Raw genomic sequence first — 25,551 nt, 5'->3', positions numbered from 1 at the left:
ACACATGTATATGAAAAATTCCTATGCATGTATGCACAGAAAAAAGTATGGAAGGATTATACTCAATGATTCCAATGTTCATGGGGTCGTAGTAGTTGCTTTTTTTTCTTTTGTCTTTCACTGTGTTTTTCTATAGTTTCTAAATTTCCTAAAATAACCATGGTCATTTGCAATTTAAAAAATAGAGAAAGCACTTTTGCTTGCTTGCTGTGTTTTGTCTGAAGAGAGATACAGGAATGTGGCTTTAATCCGAGGCAGCTCTGAGGGTGGGGGTGTCAACCCTCCTCTTTGGAGAGTGTTGCCCTCTTCTCTCTGGTGCCACATCCATCCTCAGCTGAACCCTCTTTTGAGCACGCATCAGGGCTCCCCCCTCAGGGATCCCTGAATAACTTCATAGGCTGAGCCACCACAAAGGAAACTGGCAGGGGAGCCAGTAAGGCTGGCACCAAGCTTTCTTTCCCCACCCCTGCAGTGTCTTCCCCAAGCCCTTCCCCAGCACAGTGCCTGACATACATGGATGCTGATTGAATGAAACAACAAGTATATAAGTGAGTGAATGAATGAATGAATGAAAAAGAGTTTTGGGGTCAGTGCTCTGGCATACTAGGTTAAGCCTCCAACTGCAGTGCCAGCATCCCATGTGGACTCCAGTTCGTGTCCTGGCTGCTCTGCTTCCAATCCAGCTCTCTGCTTATTGTCTGGGAAATCAATGGAAGATGGTCCAAGTTCTTGGACCCCTACACCCACGTGGAAGAACCAGAAGAAACTCCTGGCTCCTGGCTTTGGACCAGCCCAGCTCTAGCCATTGCAGCCATTTGGGGACTGAAATACCAGATGGAAGACTTCTCTCTCTGTTTCTCACTCTTTAACTCTACCTCTCAAATAAATACATCTTCTAAGAAAGAAAGAAAGAAAGAAAGAAAGAAAGAAAGAAAAAAAGGAAGGAAGGAAGGAAGGAAGGAAGTTTAGCACATTGCCTTGTACATTGCTACACACACTGTTGAGAATAAAAATGGACACAGCCCTCAATATTGCTACAAATATAGCTTTGTCAAACTTTGTTGTATATCTTTGTCAAACCACTGGTTAAGAATGATGTACTACTGTAGTATTATGATCTGCGATTGTTTTAAAAGTATAGCATGAGTTAAACAGTCAACTTTTCATTTTGTTATTGTTTATAGCACTTGTCTACATTCCCACTAAATTTTTTACTTTTTACTTGTTGAACTCTTTATTTAGTGGAGCATTAAGCTTTTGACTACAATGCAAATAAAATGTTATCTCCAAAACTAAAAAATAAAGAAAGAAAAAGAGAGAGAAAGAGAGAAAGGGGGGGGGATGAGGAAGGGAAGGATGAAAAGGAGGGAAGGAAGGAAGGAAGAAGGAAGGGAATATCATATTTCTGGAAATGTATCTATGAAATACTGAATCTGTTCTCTTTGTATTAATATCACATTAACATAAAAAATAAAGTATAGGAGCCAGAGTTGTGGTATATTGGGTAAACCCACCATCTACAACACCAGCATCCCATATGGGTGCTAGTTCATGACCTCATTGATCCATTTCTGATCCAGCTTACTGTTAATGGCCTGGGAAAAGCAGCAAAATATGGCCCAAGGATGGGCCACCTGCCCATGTAGGAGACCCAGATGAAGCTCCAGGCTCCTGGCTTCAGCCTGGCTCAGTCTTGGCCATTGCAGCCATTTGGGGAGTAAATTAGGAGGAGGAAGGTCTCTCTCTCTCCTCCCATCCTCCCTCCCTCCCTCCCTCTCTATAACTCTGATTTTCAAATAAATCTAAAAAATGATAAATGATGATTAACTAAGAGCAAATATCTTTAGAAACGTATATAAAAAAAAGATGCAACCCTAAGAAGGGCAAGGCTCTCAAAATCAGAAAGTCAAATCAGAGGTCAATGTTGCAGTGTAGGGGTGGAGCCACCACCTGTGATGTCTGGCATCCCATATGAGTGCCTGGCTCCTGGCTTTTGCCTAGGGGTGTTGCGGCCACTTAGGGAAAGAACCAGCAGATAGAAGATGGATCTCTCTCTCTCCCTCCCCCTCTCCCTCTCCCTCTCCCGTACAAGAAAAATAGATCTTTCTAATGTATGTACAAAATAAATATGAAAATATGTAAAATAGAGTGGTGCCATTGGTCGCCTCCAGAAGGAAGCTGGGATGAGAGGAAGATTGTTACTATACAACTTTTCTAGGTTTTGAATTGTAAACCATGTGAATGTAATTTTTAAAATTAATGCAATTTTTAAAGTGAGTGGTATCTAGGTTGAAAAACAGCATGCTTCCATTTAAAATAAAATAAACTTCATAAATTAGCCAAAACACATTTATAATACATGAATTGTAAAAGGTGGAAGGATATAGTGAATAATGTTATAATTGTTTCCTTGCCTGAATATTCTACATTTTCTAAAATGAGCCCATATTTTTATCTAATGATAAGAAAAAGCATTATTTTCTTAAAGGGAACAACATTTCTTTGTGGAATCCACAGATTCCCTTCAACCAAATGTATTCTCTACTTTTTTACATGGGAGCCCAGCCTCTCTGTAAGGCTTCATACATTAAAGAACATGATTAAACCCAACATGTCTTCACTTTAACTTCTAACAGATTAAGTAGCTTTGACTCACTTCAAACACTAGTGGGCAATGATTCCCATAAGTACTTAATCTAATTCATGGAGACACTTAACAACAAAGGTAATTACACTGCTAATCACAGTTATACAATTATAAAAATAAAAATGGGATACAAATATTAGCTGCTTGTCAAAAGTCACTGTGAGTTTATGAAAATACTCCTGGTTTGGAGTGCATTGTGGGCTCCAAGAGGGCATCTTGATGATCAGGTCATCAGTCATTCCTTTGCCACTTTGTGCCACTTATGTGCAAGGCACTAATAAGAATGAATAAAATAATCTTGAGCCTCTTGAAACTCTTCTTTGCAATGGAGAGACAAGTATTTGTCACTTAATACAAAGCATTAAGTGAAATGAGCTGAGTTCCTTCGAGCACCTCTTCTGTGTTGCATTTGTCTGTCTAAAGAATATCTAGCAATGTTTAAATGCTGATTCAAAAGTAAAATAGGTTGGAAGAATCAAAACATATATTTTCCCTTACATGAATATGTAAAATTTTGGTATGCAGTAGGATTTAAAAGTTGCCTCAATACTACAAAATGTTAGAGAAGGCATGAACTAGTGTATATAACATTGATTTAAGTTTTTTAAATGTGAAGTATAATAAACATTAAGTATGAACATACAGAAAAACATCTTTTTAATGTGGTAAAATAAATTGAAATACAGGTTTGGGAATTAACAAAAAAAAAAGAGAGAGAGAGAGAGAGAGAGAGAATCACAGGCGAAACAGCTTTAAACCAGAAGTACTGAAGAATAAATTCTCTCACATTTGAAAGAAAAAAATGTATGAGATTTTTCCAGTCTTACAAGGGATCTTTTAAAAGACGAATGTTCAACACTTTTCAAAAGCTGTGTTTAGTTTCAGGAAATAATGACAAGATGAAATTTTATTTCCCTACCAGCTTAAATAAAAAAAAAAAAAGGACAAATTCAGTATTCTTTTAAACTCTACCATTGCCTCCAAAATAATTGGTGTCAAGAGCCCACATCAGTTGCAGTTCTACCTGCTTTTGGACATCAGAGTGTTACATCCCCATATCCCAGAGATGAGACTTACGTCCAAACGCCTGTATAGTTCCGGAATGTCAGCAAAGAGAATGAACAGACACATCCCCAGCTGGATGATCAGCACAAGGACAAACGTGTCTGAGGAAACAAGAACACAGCCATCATTGTGAGCAATGACAGTAACAGCATCATATTTATTGACAGACATCGTCTAAACACTTGGGTAAGTTGCCTTGCGTTCTACATCCAAACACAAAGTAATAGCCTCACCGCTACAATTTCTACACAGATGTTTGAGACAAGAGGAAATTGTCATGTGCATGTTGTAAGTTTAAATTCATAAAAGTGGTAAACTTTAAACAGGGTAACATTGACAAAATGTGTTTTGTAATAAGTGCTTTAAAGACGTTCTGAGTATCTAAGGCAAGTCACCTGCCTCAAATTCTATTCTTCAAAGAAAGAAAGCTGTAAATGAACCGATTTTTAAATTGCAATTATATAGAGGTCAGCATTTGATTGATTCCTCATCCCAAGATGGATGCTAAAATGATTTTCTCTGGACAAACAAGTTTGATGAGGACATCGATTATTCAATGTGTTTTTCTGAATTTTCCCATTTAGGAGAGTGGTGATAGTATGTAAATAAATGTTCCAGCGATTGCTCAACTTACCCACTTCCCATCCTAACACAGATTCCCACTCCACAACGTGAGGAACTGGGGGAACTTCAGGTTCCCACTCCCAGTCCACCACCACACAATGCCATCCTGCCCACTGTCTTTACAGCACGAGACAGCTTCCAACTGAATGCTGTGACCTTTCTCTCCACTTCTTCCTGGATGCATTCTGACAAGTAGAGAAATAAATTGGTCCTCCCAATTTGGAGTAATCCCAAGAATACTCCTGAAGAAAATTTTCTGATGAAGGGAAGAGATGGAGAAAGAAGTCCTGGAACTTACTGCTGCTTTGAAAGGAGCAGCAAAGGACCATGAGAATGAGGCTGAACAGTGTCTTCTACAGAGCCCTGGAGTGGGAGTCAGGAGACGGCACATAAAAGACAACTCTGAAGCTGCTCCCACAGTCATCTGGGCACAATTATTTTCCACTCTGAAGTCCTCTCACCTCTGATCCAACACAGTTCTACTCACAATTCGTATAGGTAGGCTGTCTAAACGGTTTTCCTTTAGAGAATGTAAGAGCCACAATGATACAGTTGATTGTTCCCAAGAACCATATAGTAGTGTTCTCAAAACTCATGAAGACGCCATTACTTCCAGGCTTTTCTGGAGCAGTTGGAGAAATGGCTAACTTTGAGATGGTTTCATTTTGCACTGTGCAAGCACTAAAAAGGAAATCAAAGAAGCAAATGAAGTACAATTACAAACACTTAAAGAGCATTGGTATCTGTAAGACTCCATGCCAGCACCCAATACTTCCCACAATTGCCTATATTTTAGTAAAGAATACACTAAAAGATTCGGAGAAAAGAATAAGCACAGATAGGCCTATCCTTTGGATATATCGGAGAGATGATGATTAGATAGATGGATAGATAGATAGATAGATAGATAGATAGATAGATAGATAGAACAGGTTATTTATTCAACAGATTGTATACCCATCATGTGAACTAAGGTTATAGGGTAAAGAGATGAGAAAGTTATGACTTTCTCAAGTGACCTGAGATCTCTGATCATTTAAAAGTACAATGAATATGTAACTTAGTATCCAGTGAGGACAGTTTTGGATATAAAAGGGAAAAATCAATAATTTCACTGGGACATTTGTTAACTTAAGCCAGGCTGATTAAACTGGGGCTATTTGGGAAAACCATAATCTATGATCACCCTAAATGTAAAAAATGATGATAGGGCTGGCACTGTGGTGCACCAGGTAAATCTTCCACCTGCAATGCTGGCATCCATTATGGGTGCTTTTTGGAGTTCTGGCTGCTCCACTTCTGATCCACTTCCCTGCTAGCATGCCTGTGAAAGCAGTGGAAGATGGCCCAAGTACTTGGGTCCCTGCAACCCAAAGAGATACTGGGACTGAGTTCCAGGCTTCTGGCTTCAGCCTGGCCCAGCCCCAGCCATTGCAGTCTGAGGAATGAACCAGTGGATGAAAGATCCTTTTCTCTCTCTGTAACTGTCTTTCAAATAAATCAATATATTTTTGTACAAAAAAATTGCGATAGGTCATTATAATACAACACAGGCAAAAGTGTCATTGAATGAAATCATCAAATTTTGTGCTACAAAGAAGAAACAATGGCTAGAAATTTGCATAAGAGACTTAGGGAAGCCAAAATTTTTGCAGAAGGAAGAGTCATTTGCCTCCCATCAGGTTGGCCAGATGATGCTTGATAGAAATTAGAATGGAGAAGCTAGATTTTGAGTCTGTGACCATACCTGTGCACATCGATGGAATACCACGTCTGCTTCTGAACCAGGACAAAGCCTACGATATGCATAAGCAGACTGAGAAGAATGTTAAAGATCACAGAGAGTAGCAGAGGTGGGGAGATCAGCCGTCCTGCAGGTCTAAAAGGCACCAGCTTGGGGTAGGCACCATTCAGATTCACTGCAAAAGAAATTCAAGTTTTATATTCATGAAAGCAGGAAAATGCTGCATTCTTGACCAGAAGCATGGTACAACTTCTTGGGCTCACACATCTGAGACAATGGACAAATTGGAATACATCACAAACTGTGGGAACAACACAGTGAATTCAAATTAAAATCATACAATTAATTCTTAAAAGAGCAAGCATATCAGGGAGAACATATGATATTTGTCCCTTTGGGTCTGGCTTAATTCACTTAGCATAATGTTTTCCAGATTCCTCCATCTTGTTGCAAATGACTGGATTTCATTGTTTTTGACTGCTGTATAGTATTCTATAGAGTACATGTACAATAATTTCTTTATCCAGTCTACTGTTGATGGGCATTTGGATTGATTCCAGGTCTTAGCTATTGTGAATTGAGCTGCAATAAACATTAATGTGCAGACGGCTTTTTTGCTTGCCAATTTAATTTCCTTTGGGTAAATTCCAAGGAGTGGGATGGCTGGGTTGTATGGTAGGGTTATATTCAGGTTTCTGAGGAATCTCTAGACTGACTTCCATAGAGGCTTAACCAGTTTGCATTCCCACCAACAGTGGGTTAGTGTCCCTTTTTCCCCACATCCTCTCCAGCAACTATTGTTGGTAGATTTCTGAATGTGAGCCATTATAACCAGGGTGACGTGAAACCTCATTGTGGTTTTGATTTGCATTTCCCTGATTGCTAGTGATCTTGAACATTTTTTCATGTGTCTGTTGGCCCTTTGGATTTCCTCTTTTGAAAAATGTCTATTGAGGTCCTTGGCCCATCTCTTAAGTGGGTTGTTTGTTTTGATGTTGTGGAGTTTCTGGATTTCTTTGTAGATTCTGGTTATCAACCCTTTATCTGTAGTATAGTTTGCAAATATTTTTTCCCATTCTGTTGGTTGCTCCTTCACTCTCCTGACTGTTTCTTTTGCAGTACAGAAACTTCTCAATTTGATGCAATCCCAATTGTTAATTTTGGCTTTGACTGCCTGCGCCTCCAGGGTCTTTTCCAAGAAGTCTTTGCCTGTACCTATATCTTGCAGGGTTTCTCCAGTGCTCTCTAATAATTTGATGGTGTCAGGTCATAGATTTAAGTCTTTAATCCATGTTGAGTGAATTTTTGTGTAAGGTGAAAGGTAGGGGTCTTGCTTCATGCTTCTGCACGTGGAAATCCAATTTTCCAGGCACCATTTATTGAATAGACTATCCTTACTCCAGGGATTGGTTTTAGATCCTTTATCAAATATAAGTTGGCTGTAGATGCTTGGGTTGAATTCTGGTGTTTCTATTCTATCCCATTGGTCTATCCATCTGTTTCTGTTCCAGTACCATGCTGTTTTGATAACAACTGCCCTGTACTATGTCCTGAAATCTGGTATTGTGATGCCTCCGGCTTTGTTTTTGTTGTAATACTTTATCCATTTTAGTATTTTTGTTTTGTTTTGTTTTAGTACTATTGGTTGAACTCCATAATTAACACACAATTATTCTTAGGTGTTTAAATTTTAACTGAAAAGTGATCCCTGTTAAATATAAGAGTGGGAATAAGAGAGGGAGCAGATGTACGATTTGGGACATGCTCAATTGGACTTGCCCCAAATGGTGGAGTTAGAAATGTGCCAGGGGATTCCAGTACAAACCCATCAAGGTGGCATGTACCAATGCCATCTCACTAGTCCAAGTGATCAATCTCAGTTCACAATTGATCACACTGATAGATTTAAGAGTCAAAGGGATCACACAAACAAGACTAGTGTCTGCTAATACTAACTGATAGAATCAAAAAGGGAGAGATCGATCCATCATGGGAAGCGGGATACACAGCAGACTCATAGAATGGCAGATGTCCTAAACAGCATTCTGGCCTCAGAATCAGCCCTTAAGGCATTCGGATCTGGCAGAAGAGCCCATGAGAGTATTGTAGGCATGGAAAGCCAAGACACTCTGTCAAAAAGAAGAAGAAGAAGAAGAAGAAGAAGAAGAAGGAGGAGGAGGAGGAGGAGGAGGAGGAGGAGGAGGAGGAGGAGGAGAAGGAGAAGGAGAAGGAGAAGGAGAAGGAGAAGGAGAAGGAGAAGGAGAAGGAGAAGGAGAAGGAGAAGGAGAAGGAGAAGGAGAAGGAGAAGAAGAAGAAGAAGAAGAAGAAGAAGAAGACCTAAATGAAAGATCTCAGCTAGTGAGATCCCAGTGGAAAGAATGGGGCCATCAAAGAAGGAGGTACCTTTCTCTGAAGGGAGGAGAGAACTTCCACTTTGACTATGACCCTGTCAGAATAAGTTCGAAGTCAGCAAACTCAAAAGGCTTCCATAGCCTTGGCAACTCATGACTAAAGCCTAGGGAGATTACTGACGCCATAAACAAGAGTGTCAAATTGTTAAGTCAACAACAGGAGTCACTGTGTACTTACTTCTCATGTGGGATCTGTCCTTAATGTGTTGTCCAATGTGAAGTAATGCTATAACTAGTACTCAAACAGTATTTTACACTTTGTGTTTCTGTGTGGATGCAAACTGATGCAATTTTACTTAATATATACTAAATCGATCTTCTGTATATAAAGATAATTGAAAATGAACCTTGATGTGAATGGAATGGGAGAGGGAGCGGGAGATGGGAGGGGCACGAGTGAGAGGGAAATTATGGGGGGGGGGAGCCATTGTAATCCATAAACTGTACTTTGGAAATTTATATTTACTAAATAAAAATTTAAAAAAATACAAAATCACAAAAAAAGAGCAAGCATAGAACAACAATGGGATTCCAATCTTTTGCCTTTTGAAATTAGAAAAGATAAATTATAGATAGGGGAGTGAGAAAAAACACCCCCATACATTGTTGTTGGTATGAAAATTCATGCCAACTTTCTGCATGGCAATTTGGCAATATATGTAAAGAGAATGAATAATGTTTGCAACTTTTGACATAGCTATTCCACTTTTAGAAATTATCCTAAGAAAAATAATCATAAATGTGGAAAGATGTTCATCACACCATTGCCTACAATAAACTATACCACTTCTACATAATGGAACAACATAAAGTCATCAAGAATAAATAGTTTTTTTGTAAATATATATATATATTTTTTTGAGAGGCAAAGTTACAGACAGGGAGAGGAGAGACGGAGACAGAAAGGTCTTCCATCTGCTGGTTCCCTCTCCAAATGGCAGCAATGACTGGAGCTGGGCTGATGCAAAGCCAAGAGACTCTTCCAGGTCTCCCATGTGGATAAAGGGACCCAAGCACTTGAGCCTTCTTCCACTGCTTTCCCAGGCCATCAGCTGAGCTCTAGATGAGAAGTGGAGCAGCTGAGACTTGAACAGGCACCCATATGGGATGCCAGTGCCATAGCCTGAGGTTTAACCTAATATGCACAGCACCAACCCCAAGAATAAATAATTTTTTAAATATTTAGTGACAAACAAAGAATTACATCAGCAAAGCAGTAATTAGAGTTCCAATTTCCAATCTCTCTACATAAAAACAAGCAGAAATGATCAGAATTAACTTTGTCAGAACTCTGAAATACAAAGCTGATAACACTCAAATGAACAGTAAATCAACCAAACAAAAAAGTAACCTTGAAATGATAAGAAAGTTTTGTAGCACTTTTACTTGCATTCGCCTCCCATATTGGTCAGTTCAATGGGAACCAGGAAGATGGTAGCCTGGATTCTTAATGAGGCGCCCTGCTCCATGGTTATAGAGGGACTCACCAATCATTTTAGGTTTGTTCTAACTGGTCTGGGAGCAGCCCGAAGAACCATTTCACTTAATGCTATACTCACAACAGGAAAGCAGCAGATGTTGCTAGAACACAGTTCTCAGTTGTCTGGGGCAAAAGATTATAGGTGGGATACAAAATAACCACCCAAAGTCTGAAAGGAAAAGCCAAGGAAACATTCTTTGATAAATTCAGCCATTCAAAGGCATCTGTGTATACTAAGGCAAACCAAAAGCCACGTACATGCCCAGGGTGAGACCCAAGTTTGGAGAAGGCATAGATCCTAAACTTTCAGTTGTGGATGAGCTCCAGCCTCAACACAAACCTGGCAAAGTGTTGAGGAAGTATTTCAGCACAGAACCAATCTACCACTTGGGAAACAGGGTTGTTGTTGTTGTTTTTTTTTTTTTTTTTTTTTTTTTTTTTTTTTTTTTTTTTTTTTTTTTTTTTTATTCATTTGCCTCTTAACCCCTGGAGTTCAAGGAAATCTCTGTCAAGACACTAGCTGAACAAAAGCTAAAGGAACAGACATTTCAATGACTATATTTGACAAATAATACAGTCTTTGTAAAAAATGGTTTAGGAAAGACACCAAACAAATGGATTGCTAGGGTCTTCAACAGATAACAAAACGAAAAAAAATGTGAAACCCTAGGGAAGGAAGAGAATTTAATTGGCAGAGTTACAACATTCTAATATTCAGTGGGACAAAATAGATTGATGGAAATTATTCTTGAGGAAACAATGATGTTGCATTTACTAGCCAGACTTTTAAAAAACTGTCTCAAAAATGCTTTAAAAACTAAAGGAGGGGCCAGCATTGTGGTGTACCAGGTAAAGCCACTGCCTGAAACGTTGACATCCTATATGGGTGAAAGTTAGACTCTACTTCCGATCCAGCTCCCTGCTAATGTGCCTTGGAAAGCATCAGAGGATAGCCCAACTGCTTGGACCACTGCACCTATCTGGGAAACCCAGAAGAAGCTCCTGTCTCCTGGCTTCAGCCTGGCCCACCCCCAGATGTTGAGGCCATCTGGGAAGTGAACAAGCAGATGGAAGATCTATTTCACACTCTGTGTCTTTCCCTCCCTCTCTGTGACTCTGACTTTCAAATAAATAAATAAATCTCAAAAAGGAACTAAATGAAATCATGGGCAGAGAACCAAAGGATAGCAGAAAAATAATATGTGAAAAAAAAGTCACATGTAAAAATTATTAAAAAGTAGCCAAAGGAAATTCTGGCATTAAAAAACACAATAAATATAGTGAAAAAAATTATGATAGTCTCAACAGAAAATTTGAGCAGGCATAAGTAAACTTTAAAATAAAGGAGTTGAGGGGCTGGCAGTGTGGTACAGCAGATTAAGCCACTAGCATCCATTATGGGCGCCAGTTCAAGTCCTAGCTGCTCCACTTACCACCCAGCTCTCTGCTAATGCACCTGGGAAAGCAGCAGAAGATGATCCAAGTCCTTGGGCCCTTGCACCCCCTGGGAGAGCTGGAAAAAGCTCCTGGCTCCTGGCTTCAGATTCACCCAGCTCTGGCCATTGCGGCCATTTGGGAAGTGAACCAGCAGATGGAAGATTCTCATTCTCTCTCTCTCTCTCTCTCTCTCTCTCTCTCTCTCTCTCTCCCTTTAAAATGAATTAAATAAATATTTTTTAAAAAGATATAGCAGTTCAAATAATCCAATCTAAAGAAAAGAATGATAAAAGGACAAAGAAAATTGAACAGAATCTCAGAGATCTGTGGATCTCAATCAAACAGATGAACATGCACTGTGGGAGTCTCTGAAGGAGATAAGAAAAAGAAAAAGAAAGACTATTTGAAGAAATAATGCCAGAAAACTTCCCAAATTTGATGAAAGGCTTGAATTTGCACTCATGGAATTCAAAATATACACTAAACTAAACCCTAAGAGACTCACACCAGGGTATTATAATTAAACTGTAAAAACCCAAAGGCAAAAAAAGAATCTGGGGACTGAAGTGGTGGCACAGTGGGTGAGGCCACCATCTGCAGTGCCAGCATCCCATATGGGTGCTGATTCGAGTCCCAGTTGCTCCACTTCCAATCCAGTTCCCTGCTAATGCAGCTAGGAAAGCAGCAGAAGATGGCCCAAGTGCTTGGGCCCCTGCATTCACATGGGAGACCTGGAAGAAGCTCCTGGCTCCTGGCTTTGGACCTGCCCAACTCCAGCCATCGTGGCCATTTGGAGAGTGAACTAGTGGATGGAAGATATCTCTCTCTCTTTCTCTCTCTCTCTCCCTGACTCTGATTTTCATATAAATAAATAAATCTTAAGGAAAAAAAGAGAAAACCTGAAGCAAACAGGAGAGAAATGACTGAAGATCTATGAAGGATCTTCAGTAATACTAACAGTCAATTTCTCATCAGAATTATGGAAGTCAGAAGTCAATAGAGTGACATATTTAAAGTGATGAAAAACAAATCTATTGATTAAGAATTCTAAGTTTTGCAAAACCAAGGTGAAAAAATGAGGGAGAAATTAAGATATTCCAAGATAAACAAAAATTGTAGGAGTTTGTTATTACCAAACCTACTCAAAAGAAATGTTCAGAGGCATAAGTTGAAATTAAAGGACACTAGACAGAAATTGAAAGGCACAGGTTGAGATGAAAAGACACTAGACAGAAACTCAAACCCTGAAGAATAAATAATGATGTTCAGTAAAGGTGATTATTTCAACAAATATAAAAGCCAGCATTATTGTATTTTGGTTTGTATTTACACATTTTATTGCTACATGACTAAAAAAAAAAAAACCAAACAAACAAAAAAAAAACCAAAAAACCCAAGAGACACAGCAGACTCATAGAATGTCAGATGTCCTAAATAGCACTCTGGCCTCAGAATCAGCCCTTAAGGCATTCAGATCTGGCTGAAGAGCCCATGAGAGTATTTTAGGCATGGAAAGCCAAGACACTCTGTCAAAAAAAAAAAAAAAAGAATAAGAAGACCTAAATGAAAGGTCTCTGCGAGTGAGATCCCAGTGGAAAGAATGGGGCCATCAAAGAAGGAGGTAACTTTCTCTGAAGGGAGGAGAGAGCTTCCACTTTGACTATGACCCTGTCGGAATAAGTTCGAAGTCGGCGAACTCAAAAGGCTTCCATAGCCCTGGCAACTCATGACTAGAGCCTAGGGAGATTACTGACGCCATAAAGAGTGTTAAATTGTTAAATCAACATTAAGAGTCACTGTGTACTTACGTCCCATGTGGGATCTGTCCTTAATGTGTTGTCCAATGTGAAATAATGCTATAACTAGTACTGAAACAGTATTTTTACACTTTGTGTTTCTGTGTGGGTGCAAACTGATGAAATCTTTACTTAGTATATACTGAATCGATCTCCTATATATAAAGATAATTGAAAATGAAAAAAAAAACTTGGTGTTAAATTGGAAATTACATAGAAAATTAACCAATTTTTTAAAAAAATATCATGTAAGATCTCTGTCCTTAATGTGCTGTACACTGTGATTTAATGCTATAAATAGTACTCCAACAGTATTTTTCACTTTGTGTTGCTATGTGAGGGCAAACTGTTAAAATCTTTACTTTATATATACTAAACTGATTTTCTGTATATAAAGAGAATTGAAAATGAATCTTGATGTGAATGGAAGGGGAGAGAGAGCAGGAAAGGGGAGGGTAGCGGGTGGGAGGGAAGTTATGGGGTGGGGGGAAGCCATTGTAATCCATAAGCTGTACTTTGGAAATTTATATTCACTAAATAAAAGCTTTAAAAAAAAAAAAAAAAAACCTGGGCCAGCATCATGGCACAGTGGGTTAAGCCACTACCTTCAATATCAGCATCCCATAAGGGCACCAGTTCAAGCCCTAGCTGCTCCACTTCTGATCCAGCTTCATGCTAATGCACCTGGGAAAGCAGCAAAAGATATCCAAAGTACTTAGACTCCTGCCATCCACATATAAGACCCAGATGGAGTTCCAGGCCCCTGGCTTTGGCCTGACCTAACCCCAGCTGTTGTGGCCAGTTAGGGAGTGAACTAGTGGAGGGAAGATTGCTCTCTCTCTCGCTCTTTCTCTCTCTCTCTCTCTAAATCTCACTGTGTAACTCTGCCTTTCAAATTAACTAAGCCTTTCAAAGAAAGAAAAATGCATAGAAATAATTATACATCTATATTATTTGGCTCACAGTAGATAAAGATGCAATTCGTGATGTCAAAGCAAAAAGGGGGAGTAGAGCTATAAGGGAGTAGAATTTTCACATTCTTGAAGTGCACATTATGAATTCAAACTAAATTGTTATAAATTTAGGATCTTATATGCAATCCCTGTGATTCCACATCATTTAATGAAAAACAAATAGCTAATATAATAATCCAGGGTAACAAACTGAAGCTTTTTCCCTAAGATCAGGAACAATACAGTGATGCTCAGTTTCAACACCTGTTTTCTATTGTGTTTTTAGATAAGAAAAAAAGAAAAGAAATCCAAATTGGAAGGAGGAACTAAGATCCTATATATTGAATTTCCCAAAGAAATTAGAGTTTAAAAATGAATTCACTGGCCGGCACCATGGCTTAACAGGCTAATCTTCCGCCTTGTGGCGCCGGCACACCGGGTTCTAGTCCCGGTCGGGGCACCGATCCTGTCCCGGTTGCCCCTCTTCCAGGCCAGCTCTCTGCTGTGGCCCGGGAGTGCAGTGGAGGATGGCCCAAGTGCTTGGGCCCTGCACCCGCATGGGAGACCAGGAGAAGCACCTGGCTCCTGGCTTCAAATCAGCGCGGTGCACTGGCCACAGCATGCCAGCCACGGCAGCCATTGGAGGGTGAGCCAATGGCAAAGGAAGACCTGTCTCTCTGTCTCCCTCTACTGTCCACTCTGCCAGTCAAAAAAAATTAAAAAATAATAATTAAAAAAATGAATTCACTAATATTTCAGAGTGCAAGATTAATACAAAAATCAGCTTTGTCTTCATACTCCAACAATGAACAATTCAAAAAGGAAATTAAGAAAAAATTCCATTTTGAATAGCATCCAAAAAAATGAAATACCTATGGATAAATTTAACTAAGAAAGAAAACTAGTACACTGAAAACTACACAGTTTTTCTGAAAGAAATTTTAATCGATGTGAATTTATAGAAATACATATCATATGCATGGACAAGAAGACAATATTGTTAAAGCTTCCATATGATTCAATTTGATCTAAAAATTCAACACAATCCATAGAAAAACTCAAATGGCATTTGGGTTTACAGTCATGGAAAAACTGGTTCTCAAATACATATGGAATTGTAAGGAACACTGAGTAGTCAAAATAATCTTGAAAAGAACAACAATAAAAAGTAAACTCCCATGTCCTTGTTTCAAATTTACTACAAAAATCTAAGTCAAAACAGTCTGGTACTAACATATGACATATATAGCAATGAAATGGAATTGTGGGTCCAAAAATAAGGCTACATATAATAGCCAATTGATTTTCTTAATGAGTATTGAGGCCATTTGCTAGGGGGAAGAACAGTCTCTTCAACAAATGATGGTACTGTAACTGGATTTCCAAATGTAAAGAATGAGTTTGTATCCCTACTTCCCATCAATTATTAGAATTAATGCAATAATGGGTCAAAGGTCTAAATACAGGGGCTAAAAGCAAAATAATTCTTAAAAGACAATAGGGCTAAATATTCATAACCATGGACTTGGCAACTGATTCTTGGATAGACCAACAAAGGCATGAGAAACAAAAAAAAATAGATTAATTGGATTCCATCAAAATTAAAAATATTTTATTTCAAAGGACATAATCAAGAAAGTTAAAAGACAACATACAGAATGGAGAAAATACCTTGACAAGGGTTTAATATCCACAATATATACTCTTTTAGAGATTTATTTTATTTATCTGAGAGATACAGAGATAGAGGGAAGGAGACACACACACACATACACACACATACAAAGAGAGAGAGGGAAACAGAGAGAGATTTCCTTTCTGCTAGTTCACTCCCCAAATGACCACAATGGCTAGAGCTGGGCCAGAACAAAGCCAGGAGCCTAGAAGTCCATTTAGGTCTCCCATGTGGATAGCAGGGACCCAAGCACTCAAGCCATCTTCTGCTGATATCCCAGGTGCATTATAGGGAGTTGGATTGGAAGTGGAGCAGCTGTGGCTTGACTCAGCCACCATATGGAATGCCAGCATTTCAGGCAGTGGATTAACCTGCCATGCCATAACGCTGGCTGCAATATCCATAATATATTAAGAACTAGAACTCAACAGTCAAAAGATAAAAATCCAACTCAGAAAAAGGTCAAAGAACTTGAATAAACATTTCTTGACAGATTATACAGATGATCAAAAAGCACAATAAGTTCAACATTTTTAGGAATTATGGAGATGCAAATCAAAATCATATATTACTCCATACTGATTATAACAGCTAAAATAACATTTAGAAGCTAAATAATAAGTATTGATAAGGCTGTGAAGAAATTGGAACTATCATGTATTGCTGATAGCTGAAATACCATCAGTACACTAGTACTAATGTGTGCATGAAAAATCTTTTAGGAGCTGGTACTGTGGCATAGTGGGTAAGCCACACTTGTGGTGTCAGCATCTGATATAGGCGTTAGTTCAAGTCCCAGCTGCTCCACTTCCAATCCAACACTCTGCTAATGTTCCTGGGAAAGCAGCTGATGATGACTCAAGTTATTGGGCCCCTGCACCCATGTGGGAAACCAGGAAGAAGCTCCTGGCTCTGTGCCAGGCCGGTTCTGGTTATTGCAGCCATTTGGCGAGTAAACCAGCAGGTGGAATACCTCTCTTTCTCTTTCTCTTCCTCTCTCTCTGTAACTCTTTCAAATAAATAAATAAATCTCTAAAAAATGAAAATGAAAACTATCAAAACCCATTAGACACAGCAAAAGCAATATTAAAAAGGAGGTTATAGCATGAAATGTTTACATTAAAAAGTAGAAAGGTCTCAAATAGATGATCTCATGATAACAGACCAAAGACTTCGAAAAAACAAGATCAAACCAAATCCCAAATCAGCATGAGAAATAACAAGGATCAGAGCACAAAAAAAAGAAACTGAAACTAAAAAAATACAAAAGATGAGCAAAACAAATGCTGTTTTTGAGAAAATAGACAAAATAGACAAAACTTGACCAGGCTGACAGAGAAAAAACTCAAATAAATAAAAATTTCACATGAAAAAGAGACATTATAGCAGACATCACTGAAATACAAAGGATCATAATATACTATTATGAAAACTATATGATAACAAGTTGGAAAACTTTTAAGAAATAGATAAATTCCTGATATATACACTATGATTAAATAAAGAAGATATGGGCAATCTAAATGAGACAAGCAATGAGATTGAAGCAAGAACTAAAGGACTCCAATTAAGAAAAAGTCTGGAACATTAGGGCTTTACTACTGAATTCTACAACATATTTAATGATCGAACTCCAATTCTTTTCAAACTATTCCAAAATATTGGACAAGATGGAACTCTCCCAAACTCTTTTTATGAGACCAGTGTCACTCTGATATCAAAACAGAACAAAGAACACACAAAGAAAACTACAGACCTGTATACTTGATGAACATACATGCAAAAATTTTCAAGAAAATACAAGTAAACTAGACCCAGCACCACATCAAAAAGATCACAAATCACAATCAAGTGAGATTTATCCCAGAGATAAAAGGGTGATTCAGCATTCACAAGTCAATAAACATCATAAATCACTTAACAGAATGAACAACAAAAATCTTACATTCATCTCAATAAATGCAGAGAAAGCATTTGATAAGATTCAATATGCCTTCATAATAAAAATCCTCCACAAACTAGGTATAAAAGCAACATGCCTCAGAATTATAAAGAATACATATGGGGCCAGTGCTGTGGCTCTGTGTGTAAATGCCCTAACCCAAAGTGCTGGCATCCCATATGGGCACTGGTTCAAGACCCAGACGCTGCACTTCCCATCCAGCTCTCTTCTATGGCCTAGGAAAGCAGTAGAAGATAGCCCAAGTCCTTGGGCCCCTGCACCTGCGTGGGAGACCCAGAAGAAGCTCCTGCCTCCTGGCTTTGGATTGGCCCAGGTCTAACCATTGCAGACATCTAGGGAGTGAACCAGCGGATGGAAGATTTCTCTTTCTCTCTCTCTCTCTCTCTCTCTCTCTCTCTCTCTCTGCCTCTCCTTTTTCTGTGTAACTCTAACTTGCAAATAAATAAATAAATCTTTAAAAAAAAAAAAGAGGATATGTATAACAAATCAACAGCCAGTACCATACTGACTTGGGAAAAGCTGAAAGAACTTCCCTTCAGATCCAGAATAAGACAAGGATGTCCACTTTCATCATTCTTATTCAATATAGTATTGGAAGAATTAGCGAGAGCAATTAGAGAGAAGAAAGAAATAAAGAGTGTCAAAATTAATCCTCCGCCTTGCAGCGCCGGCACACCGGGTTCTAGTCCCGGTCGGGGCACCGATCCTGTCCCGGTTGCCCCTCTTCCAGGCCAGCTCTCTGCTGTGGCCAGGGAGTGCAGTGGAGGATGGCCCAAGTGCTTGGGTCCTGCACCCCATGGGAGACCAGGATAAGCACCTGGCTCCTGCCATCGGAACAGCGCAGTGCGCCGGCCGCAGCGCGCTACCGCGGCGGCCATTGGAGGGTGAACCAACGGCAAAAGGAAGACCTTTCTCTCTATCTCTCTCTCTCACTGTCCACTCTGCCTGTCAAAAATTAAAAAAAAAGTGTCAAAATTGAAAAGAAAAAATATCCATGTTTGCAGATGGCATGATGTTATACATGGAAAAACATTTTTAAAAATCGGTCAAAAAGCTATTAGAATTGATTAACAAATTCGGTAACGTTGAAGATTATGAAATTAATATACAAAACCCAGTAGTTTTTTTTATACACTAATGATAACTTGCTAAAAGAGAAATCAAGGGGCTGGCACCGTGGAGAAGGGGTAAAGTCACTGCCTGAAGTGCTAGCATCCCATATGGGCACTGGTTCAAGTCCTGACTGCTCTATTTCTGATCCAGCTCCCTGCCAATGTGTCTGGAAAAGAAGCAGAAGATAACCCAAGTGCTTGGGTCCCTGCACCTGTGTGGGAGACTCAGAAGAAGCTCCAGGCTCCTGGCTTTGGATTGCCCCAGGTCTAACCATGCAGACATTTAGGGAGTGAACCAGCAGATGGAAGACCATTCTCTCTCTCTCTGCCTCTGTCACTGTCCCTCTGTAACTCTGCCTTTCAAATAAATAAATAAATAAACCAAGAAAGAAAGAAAGAAAGAAACAAAGAAACAAAGAAAGAAAGAGAGAGGCTGATGCCACGGCTCACTAGGGTAATCCTCTGCCTGCAGCACTGGCACTCTGGGTTCTACTCCCGGCTGGGGCACCGGTTCTGTCCCGGTTGCTCCTCTTCCAGTCCAGCTCTCTGCTGTGGCCCGGGAAGGCAGTGGAGGATGGCCCAAATCCTTGGGCCCTGCACCCGCATGGGAGATCATGAGGAAGCACCTGGCTCCTGGCTTCGGATCGATGCAGCGTGCAGGCCGTAGTGGCCATTTGGGGGGTGAACCAAAGGAAAGAAGATCTTTTTCTCTGTCTGTCTCTCTCTCTCTCACTGTCTAACTCTGCCTGTCCAAAAAAAAAAAAAAAAAAAGAAAAAGAAAAAGAAATCAAAAAAGAACCCCACTCACAATCAAATATTTAGGAATCAAATTAACTAAAGCAAAATACCTCTACAATGAAAATTATTGAACATTGATAAAAGAAATCATTGAGGATGCACACAAAAAAATGGAAAAATATTCCTTGCTCATAGATTGGAAGAATCAATATAATTAAAATATTTATGCTACCTAAGTCAATCTACAGTTTCAATGCAATTCCTATCAAAATATCAAAGATATTCTTTACAGAATTCAACAAAACAATCTAAAAATTCATATGGAATCAAAATAGACTCAGAATAGCATAGCAATCCTGAACAACAACAACAAAATCAAGATGGAGGCATAATAATATCTGACTTTAAGGCATACTACAAATCTATAGTAATTAAAACAGCATGATACTGTAATATGAACCAACATATCAATCAATGGAACTGAACAGAGAGCCTAGAAATGAATCCACGTACATACGGCCAACTGATTTTTAACAAAAGAACCCAGAGCATACATTGGAGAAATAATAATCTCTTCAGCAAATGATGCTGGACAAACAGGGTGTATATATGTAAGAATACAATTAACTCCCTATCTGTCACCATATACATAAATCAACTCAAGATGGATAAAAGACCTACATTTAAGACCGGAGACTATGAAGTTTCTGGAAGAAAATATATGGGAATCACTTCAAAACTTTGGTTTACCAAACTTACCCATAAGGGTAAAGCTAAAAAATTGCCATGAGACTTCAAAATCATTAAGCTGGGTGGTACTAATGCCATCTTACTAGTTAAAGTGATCACTTTACATGTGTAACTGATCATATAGATAGGAATTAGTGTCAAAGGGATCACATAAGTAAGACCAAGTGTCTGCTAATAATAATAGATAGAATTAAAAAGGAGAGAATGACCCAACATGGGAAGCAGGCTGCACAGCAGACTCATAGAATTACAAACACCCTAAACAGCAGTCTGGCCCCAGAATCAGACCTTAAGACATTCAGATCTGGCTAAAAAGCCCATGAGAGAATTTCAGGCATGGAAATCAAGACACTGTGGCAAAAAATGACCTACATGAAAGATCTCTGTGAGTGAGATCCCAGTGGAAAAAAGGGGCCATCAAAGAAGGCGGTACCTTTCTCTGAAGGGAGGAGAGAACTTCCATTTTGCTTATGGCCCTGTCTAAATACTGACAGAGTTTATGGACTCAAAAAGATTTCCATAGCCTTGGTAGCTCATGACAAGAGCCTTGGGTGAACACTGATGTTGTAAATAAGAGTATCAATTGTTAAATCAACAATAGGAGCCTCTATGCACTTGCTCCCCATGTAGGACCTTTGTCCTTAATGAGTTGTACTATGAGAATTCATGGTAAAACTTATCTTCAAACACTACTTTATACTTTGTGTGTCTGTGTGGGTACAAACTGTAGAAATCTTTACCTAGTATAGAGTTTATCTTCTGTATATACAAATAATTAAAAACGAATCTTAATGAAGAATGGGATGGGAGAGGGAGTAGGAGGTGGGACAGGAGTGGAGATAGGAGGTGGGCATGGAGGGGGGAAGAACTACTATATTTCTGAAGCTGTACCTATGAAATTGATATTTATTAAATTAAAAAACAACTTTGGAGTAAGTGATGACTTCTTGGATACAAAGGCAATGAAGGGAAACTAGAAAATGGGATTATATCAAACTCAGAAGATTTTATAAAGCAAAGGAAATGATTAAATGATCAATAGCATGAAGATACAGCCTACAGAATGGGGAAAATATTTACAAACTATTTATCCAACAAATGATTAATACTCAGAATATATGAGCAACTACAAAAACAACAATAATAAAATAACCAATCCAGTTAAGAAACAGGCAAAGGATCTCAACAGACAATTCTCAGAACAGATACAAATGGCCAGTAAATATATGAAAAAATGCTCAACAGACCACATTGAGATATCACCTCACCCTTGTCAGAATGGCTATTATCAAATGCTGGTGAAGATGTGGAAAAGGGGGAACACTGTTAGTGGGAAAGTAATTAAGTTCAGACACTATGGACAATCATATGGAGATTTCTTTTAAAACTAGAAATAGACTTGCCATATGGTTCAGCAATACTACTACTGGGTTTATTCCCAAAAGACAAGAACATAGTGTACCAAAGAAATAACTACACCACCATCACCATGTTTATAGCAACATAGTACACAATAACCAAAATATGGAATCAACCAAGGTATCTATCATCAGATGATCAGATGTATGGATAATAATGATACACACACACACACACACACCATGGGATACTATTCAATTATAAAAATAATGAAACTCTATTATTTGCTTCAAAATAGTTACAACTAGAGACATCATGCTGAGAGAAGTAAGCCAGACACAGAAAGACAAATATCACATATTCTCCCTTAATTGTGGGAGCTAACATTTTTGAAAAATTATAAAAAATAAGGAAACAAAAAGGCATGCCTGTGTAATAGTATTGCTGGCATATAGAGAATTTTTAAGATGGCAGAATAGGGAGGGTGCTTACTGCACTAGTCTAGGTGAGGATAGTTTAAAAAAAAAAAAGTGGGAAGAGTGCAATCTCAGGGAAGAGCTAGGGAGAAAACACCACAGGAAATTCCACAGAAATTAGAGGAACACAGTGAACCTATGTGGAGGGTGTGGATGCATATAATCAGGATCCCATAAGCCAAGAGCCTCAGCACCAGCTTCGGAGTGAGGTGAGTCCAGAATGCAGCAGCCCAAGTCACTGGAGATAGAGCTGTGCCAAGAGCTGAGTCCAGCTTGGAGCTCTGTGGGAGACAGTGTACCTGCCAGGCTAGAGAGGGGGGCATTTCTATCTCCCTGACAACTAGAACTGGTGTCCTGTACTAGCCAAGAGAGGGCAGGAACCATTTTGGAGATAAGTAACCTCTGTGCCAGCTCATGTCTGTGTACCCAGGAACCAGCTAAGGAGAGATGCCTAAGTCTGGCTGGGAGAATTGAAAGGGGGCTGGGAGTTCGTGACTGTAGGAGTCTTGTGTGCTGGGACTGTGGAAACACTGTAGCAGCGTGGGAGGGTGCACCGTGTGCCTGGGACTTTGGGCAGTCACTGTGGATGGCTAAACATGCTGGAGCTCCCTGATTCTCTGGTGAGGGTCATTGCTGCAGGACCCATGTTCACACCAAGGACTGCATGGATCCTTTGTGTGGTTCTTGTGGCACTGCAGATGTCAATTTGTACCCACAGGGATCAGCACTGTGGTGTAATCGTAAAGACGCTGCTTACAGTGCTGGCATCCCATGGGGGTGCCAGTTTGGGACCGGGCTGCTCCACTTCCTATCCAGATCTCTGCTGTGGCCTGGGAAAGTGGTAGAGGATGGGCCAAGGGATTGGGCCCCTGTGCCTGCCTGCAAGACCCAGAGGAGGCTCCTGCCTCCTGACTTCAGATCCACCTGGCTCTAGCCATTGCAACCATTTGGGGAGTGAACTAGCACATGGCAGATCTCTCTCTCTCTCTCTCTCTCTCTCTCTCTCTCTCTCTCTCTCTGCCTCTGCCACTCTGTAACTCTGCCTTCCAAATAAATAAATAAATGTTTTAAAAAAATTTTGCCCAAGGAGCTAGCGCCCAAGCATTGGACAACTTTGAGGACAGGAGGTGAGCATGATAAATTGCCAATGAAACAGAAAAATACCTCCCTTCTGATAAAAAAAAAAAGACAGAAAGAGAGAGATTTACTGTGCCCAACTTGAGTATCACCTTGGACAGTACCCTCACTCTGGAGCACTAAACAGAGCTCTGTGACCACACCCAGCACACACCTCTGGGTATTCACTGAAAGAGCAGACACTCCACTAAGCCACACAGGCAGAATTCAAAGATAAAAGCCATCACAGGGAAAAAAATTAAAACCAACAAGTATCATCAAAAATGCATAATAATAAATGCAGCAATTCAAGAAACAAAAATAAGGAAGACAGCATGATGCCCACAAAAGAACACAACACTTCAGTACCAGAATGTGAAGAAGAGGTTGACAAAATGCCAGAAATAGAATTGAAAAATTGATAGTAGGATTACTTAGAAACAGTCAGAAGCAAATTCATGAACTAAAGGAATCTGTACATGACATGAATGAAAAATTTCCCCACAAAACTGAAATTTTAAAAAGAAATCAAAAAATATTGGAAATGAAGAATTCAATAAAACAAATTAAAAAATGGTGAAAAGCCATAAGAACAGACTCAGTGAGGCACAAGAAAGAATATCTAAGTTACAAGACAAATCTCTGGAAATTTACAGTCAGACTAGAAAAGAAAGGAGAAATTAAAAAACTAAAAAACAGTGCCAGAGAATTGTGGGATACTCTCAAACAACCCAACATATGGGTCTTAGGAGTTCCTGAAGGAGTGGAAAGAGAGAATGTATTAGAAGGCCTTTTTAGTGAAATAATCACAGAAAACTTCCCTAATTTGGAGAAAGAAAGGGACATCCAAGTACAGGAACCACTTAGAACTGCTAATAGATATGACCAGAAAAGATCTTCACCATGACACATTGTAGTCAAACTCTCCACATAAAACATAAAGAAAAGATTCTAAAATGTGCACAAGAGAAATTCCAGATTACTTTCAGAGAATATCCAATTAGACTCACAGCTGACTCCTCAACAGAAGCCCTACAGGCTAGGAGAGAATGGAGATATATTCCAAATCTTAAGAGAAAAAAAATCAATCCAAAATACTGTACCTTGCAAATCTCTCATTTAGGAATTTTGGTGAAATAAATAACTTCCATAACAAACACAACTTGAAAGAATTTGCTACCACTCAACTAGTCCTGGTTGGGGCACTGGATTCTGTCCCGATTGCTCCTCTTCCAGTCCAGCTCTCTGCTGTGGCCCGGGAAGGCAGTGGAGGATGGCCCAAGAGCTTTGGCCCTGCACCCGCATGGGAGACCAGGAGGAAGCACCTGGCTCCTGGCTTCAGATCAGTGTAGCTCTGGCCATAGTGGCCATTTGGGGGGTGAACCAATGGAAAAGGAAGACCTTTCTCTCTGTCTCTCTCTCACTGTTTAACTGTGCCTGTCAAAAGAAAAAAAAAGATGCTTAATGATGTCCTACACACAGAAACACAGAAACATTCATCACTATGAAAGAAGGTGAAAGCAGAAAACTCTGCCAGTAAAAGTACAAAAGAAATCCGAAGTAAACAATAGGAATATTTATGGAAAAATGGCAGGGCCAAGTCGTTACTTATCAACAGTCACCTTTAATGTAAATGGCCTCAACTCTCCGGGAAAAAGATACAGGTTGGCTGAATGGATTAAAAAACAAAACGCATCTATTTTCTTCCTACAAGAAACACATCTCACCAACAAAGATACCCACTGACTGAAAGTGAAGGAGTGGAAAAAGATTTTCCATTCTAACAAAAACCAAAAAAGAGCTGAAATAGCCATCCTAATTTCAAACTAAATAGACTTTAATAAAAAAAAAAAAAAAAAACTGTTGGCCGGCGCAGCAGCTAACTAAGCTAATCCTCCGCCTGCGGTGCCGGTACTCCGGGTTCTAGTCCCAGTCGGGGTGCCGGATTCTGTCCTGGTTGCTCCAGATCTTCCAGTCCAGCTCTCTGCTGTGGCCCAGGAAGGCAATGGAGGATGGCCCAAGTGCTTGGACCCTGCACCCGCATGGGAGACCAGGAGGAAGCACATGGCTCCTGGCTTCCGATCGATGCAGCTTGCCAGCCGTAGCGCCCATTTGAGGGGTGAACCAACAGAAAGAAGACCTTTCTCTGTTCATTCTCTCACTGTCTAACTTTGCCTGTCAAAAAAAAAAAAACCTGTTAAAAGG

The 25,551-nt window shown here is 39.5% G+C and overlaps 1 protein-coding gene across 1 annotated transcript in view; it reads right to left on the bottom strand.

Annotated features, from left to right (window-relative positions):
• ATP13A4 (ATPase 13A4) overlaps window positions 1-25,551 on the bottom strand; it is a 172,291-nt gene that overhangs the window by 5,484 nt on the left and 141,256 nt on the right. Inside the window, exons 27-29 of the mRNA XM_062181236.1 lie at window positions 6,084-6,255; window positions 4,824-5,017; window positions 3,725-3,813 (exon numbers count right to left, since the gene is read on the bottom strand). Coding sequence (XP_062037220.1) covers window positions 3,725-3,813; window positions 4,824-5,017; window positions 6,084-6,255 — 455 coding nt within the window. The remainder of the gene's footprint in view (window positions 1-3,724; window positions 3,814-4,823; window positions 5,018-6,083; window positions 6,256-25,551) is intronic.

The sequence above is a fragment of the Lepus europaeus genome, chromosome 2 (assembly GCF_033115175.1).
Source record: "Lepus europaeus isolate LE1 chromosome 2, mLepTim1.pri, whole genome shotgun sequence".
NCBI lineage: Eukaryota > Metazoa > Chordata > Mammalia > Lagomorpha > Leporidae > Lepus > Lepus europaeus.
Note: the sequence above shows the minus strand (reverse complement) of the source record. Positions and strands in the feature narration are given on the sequence as shown.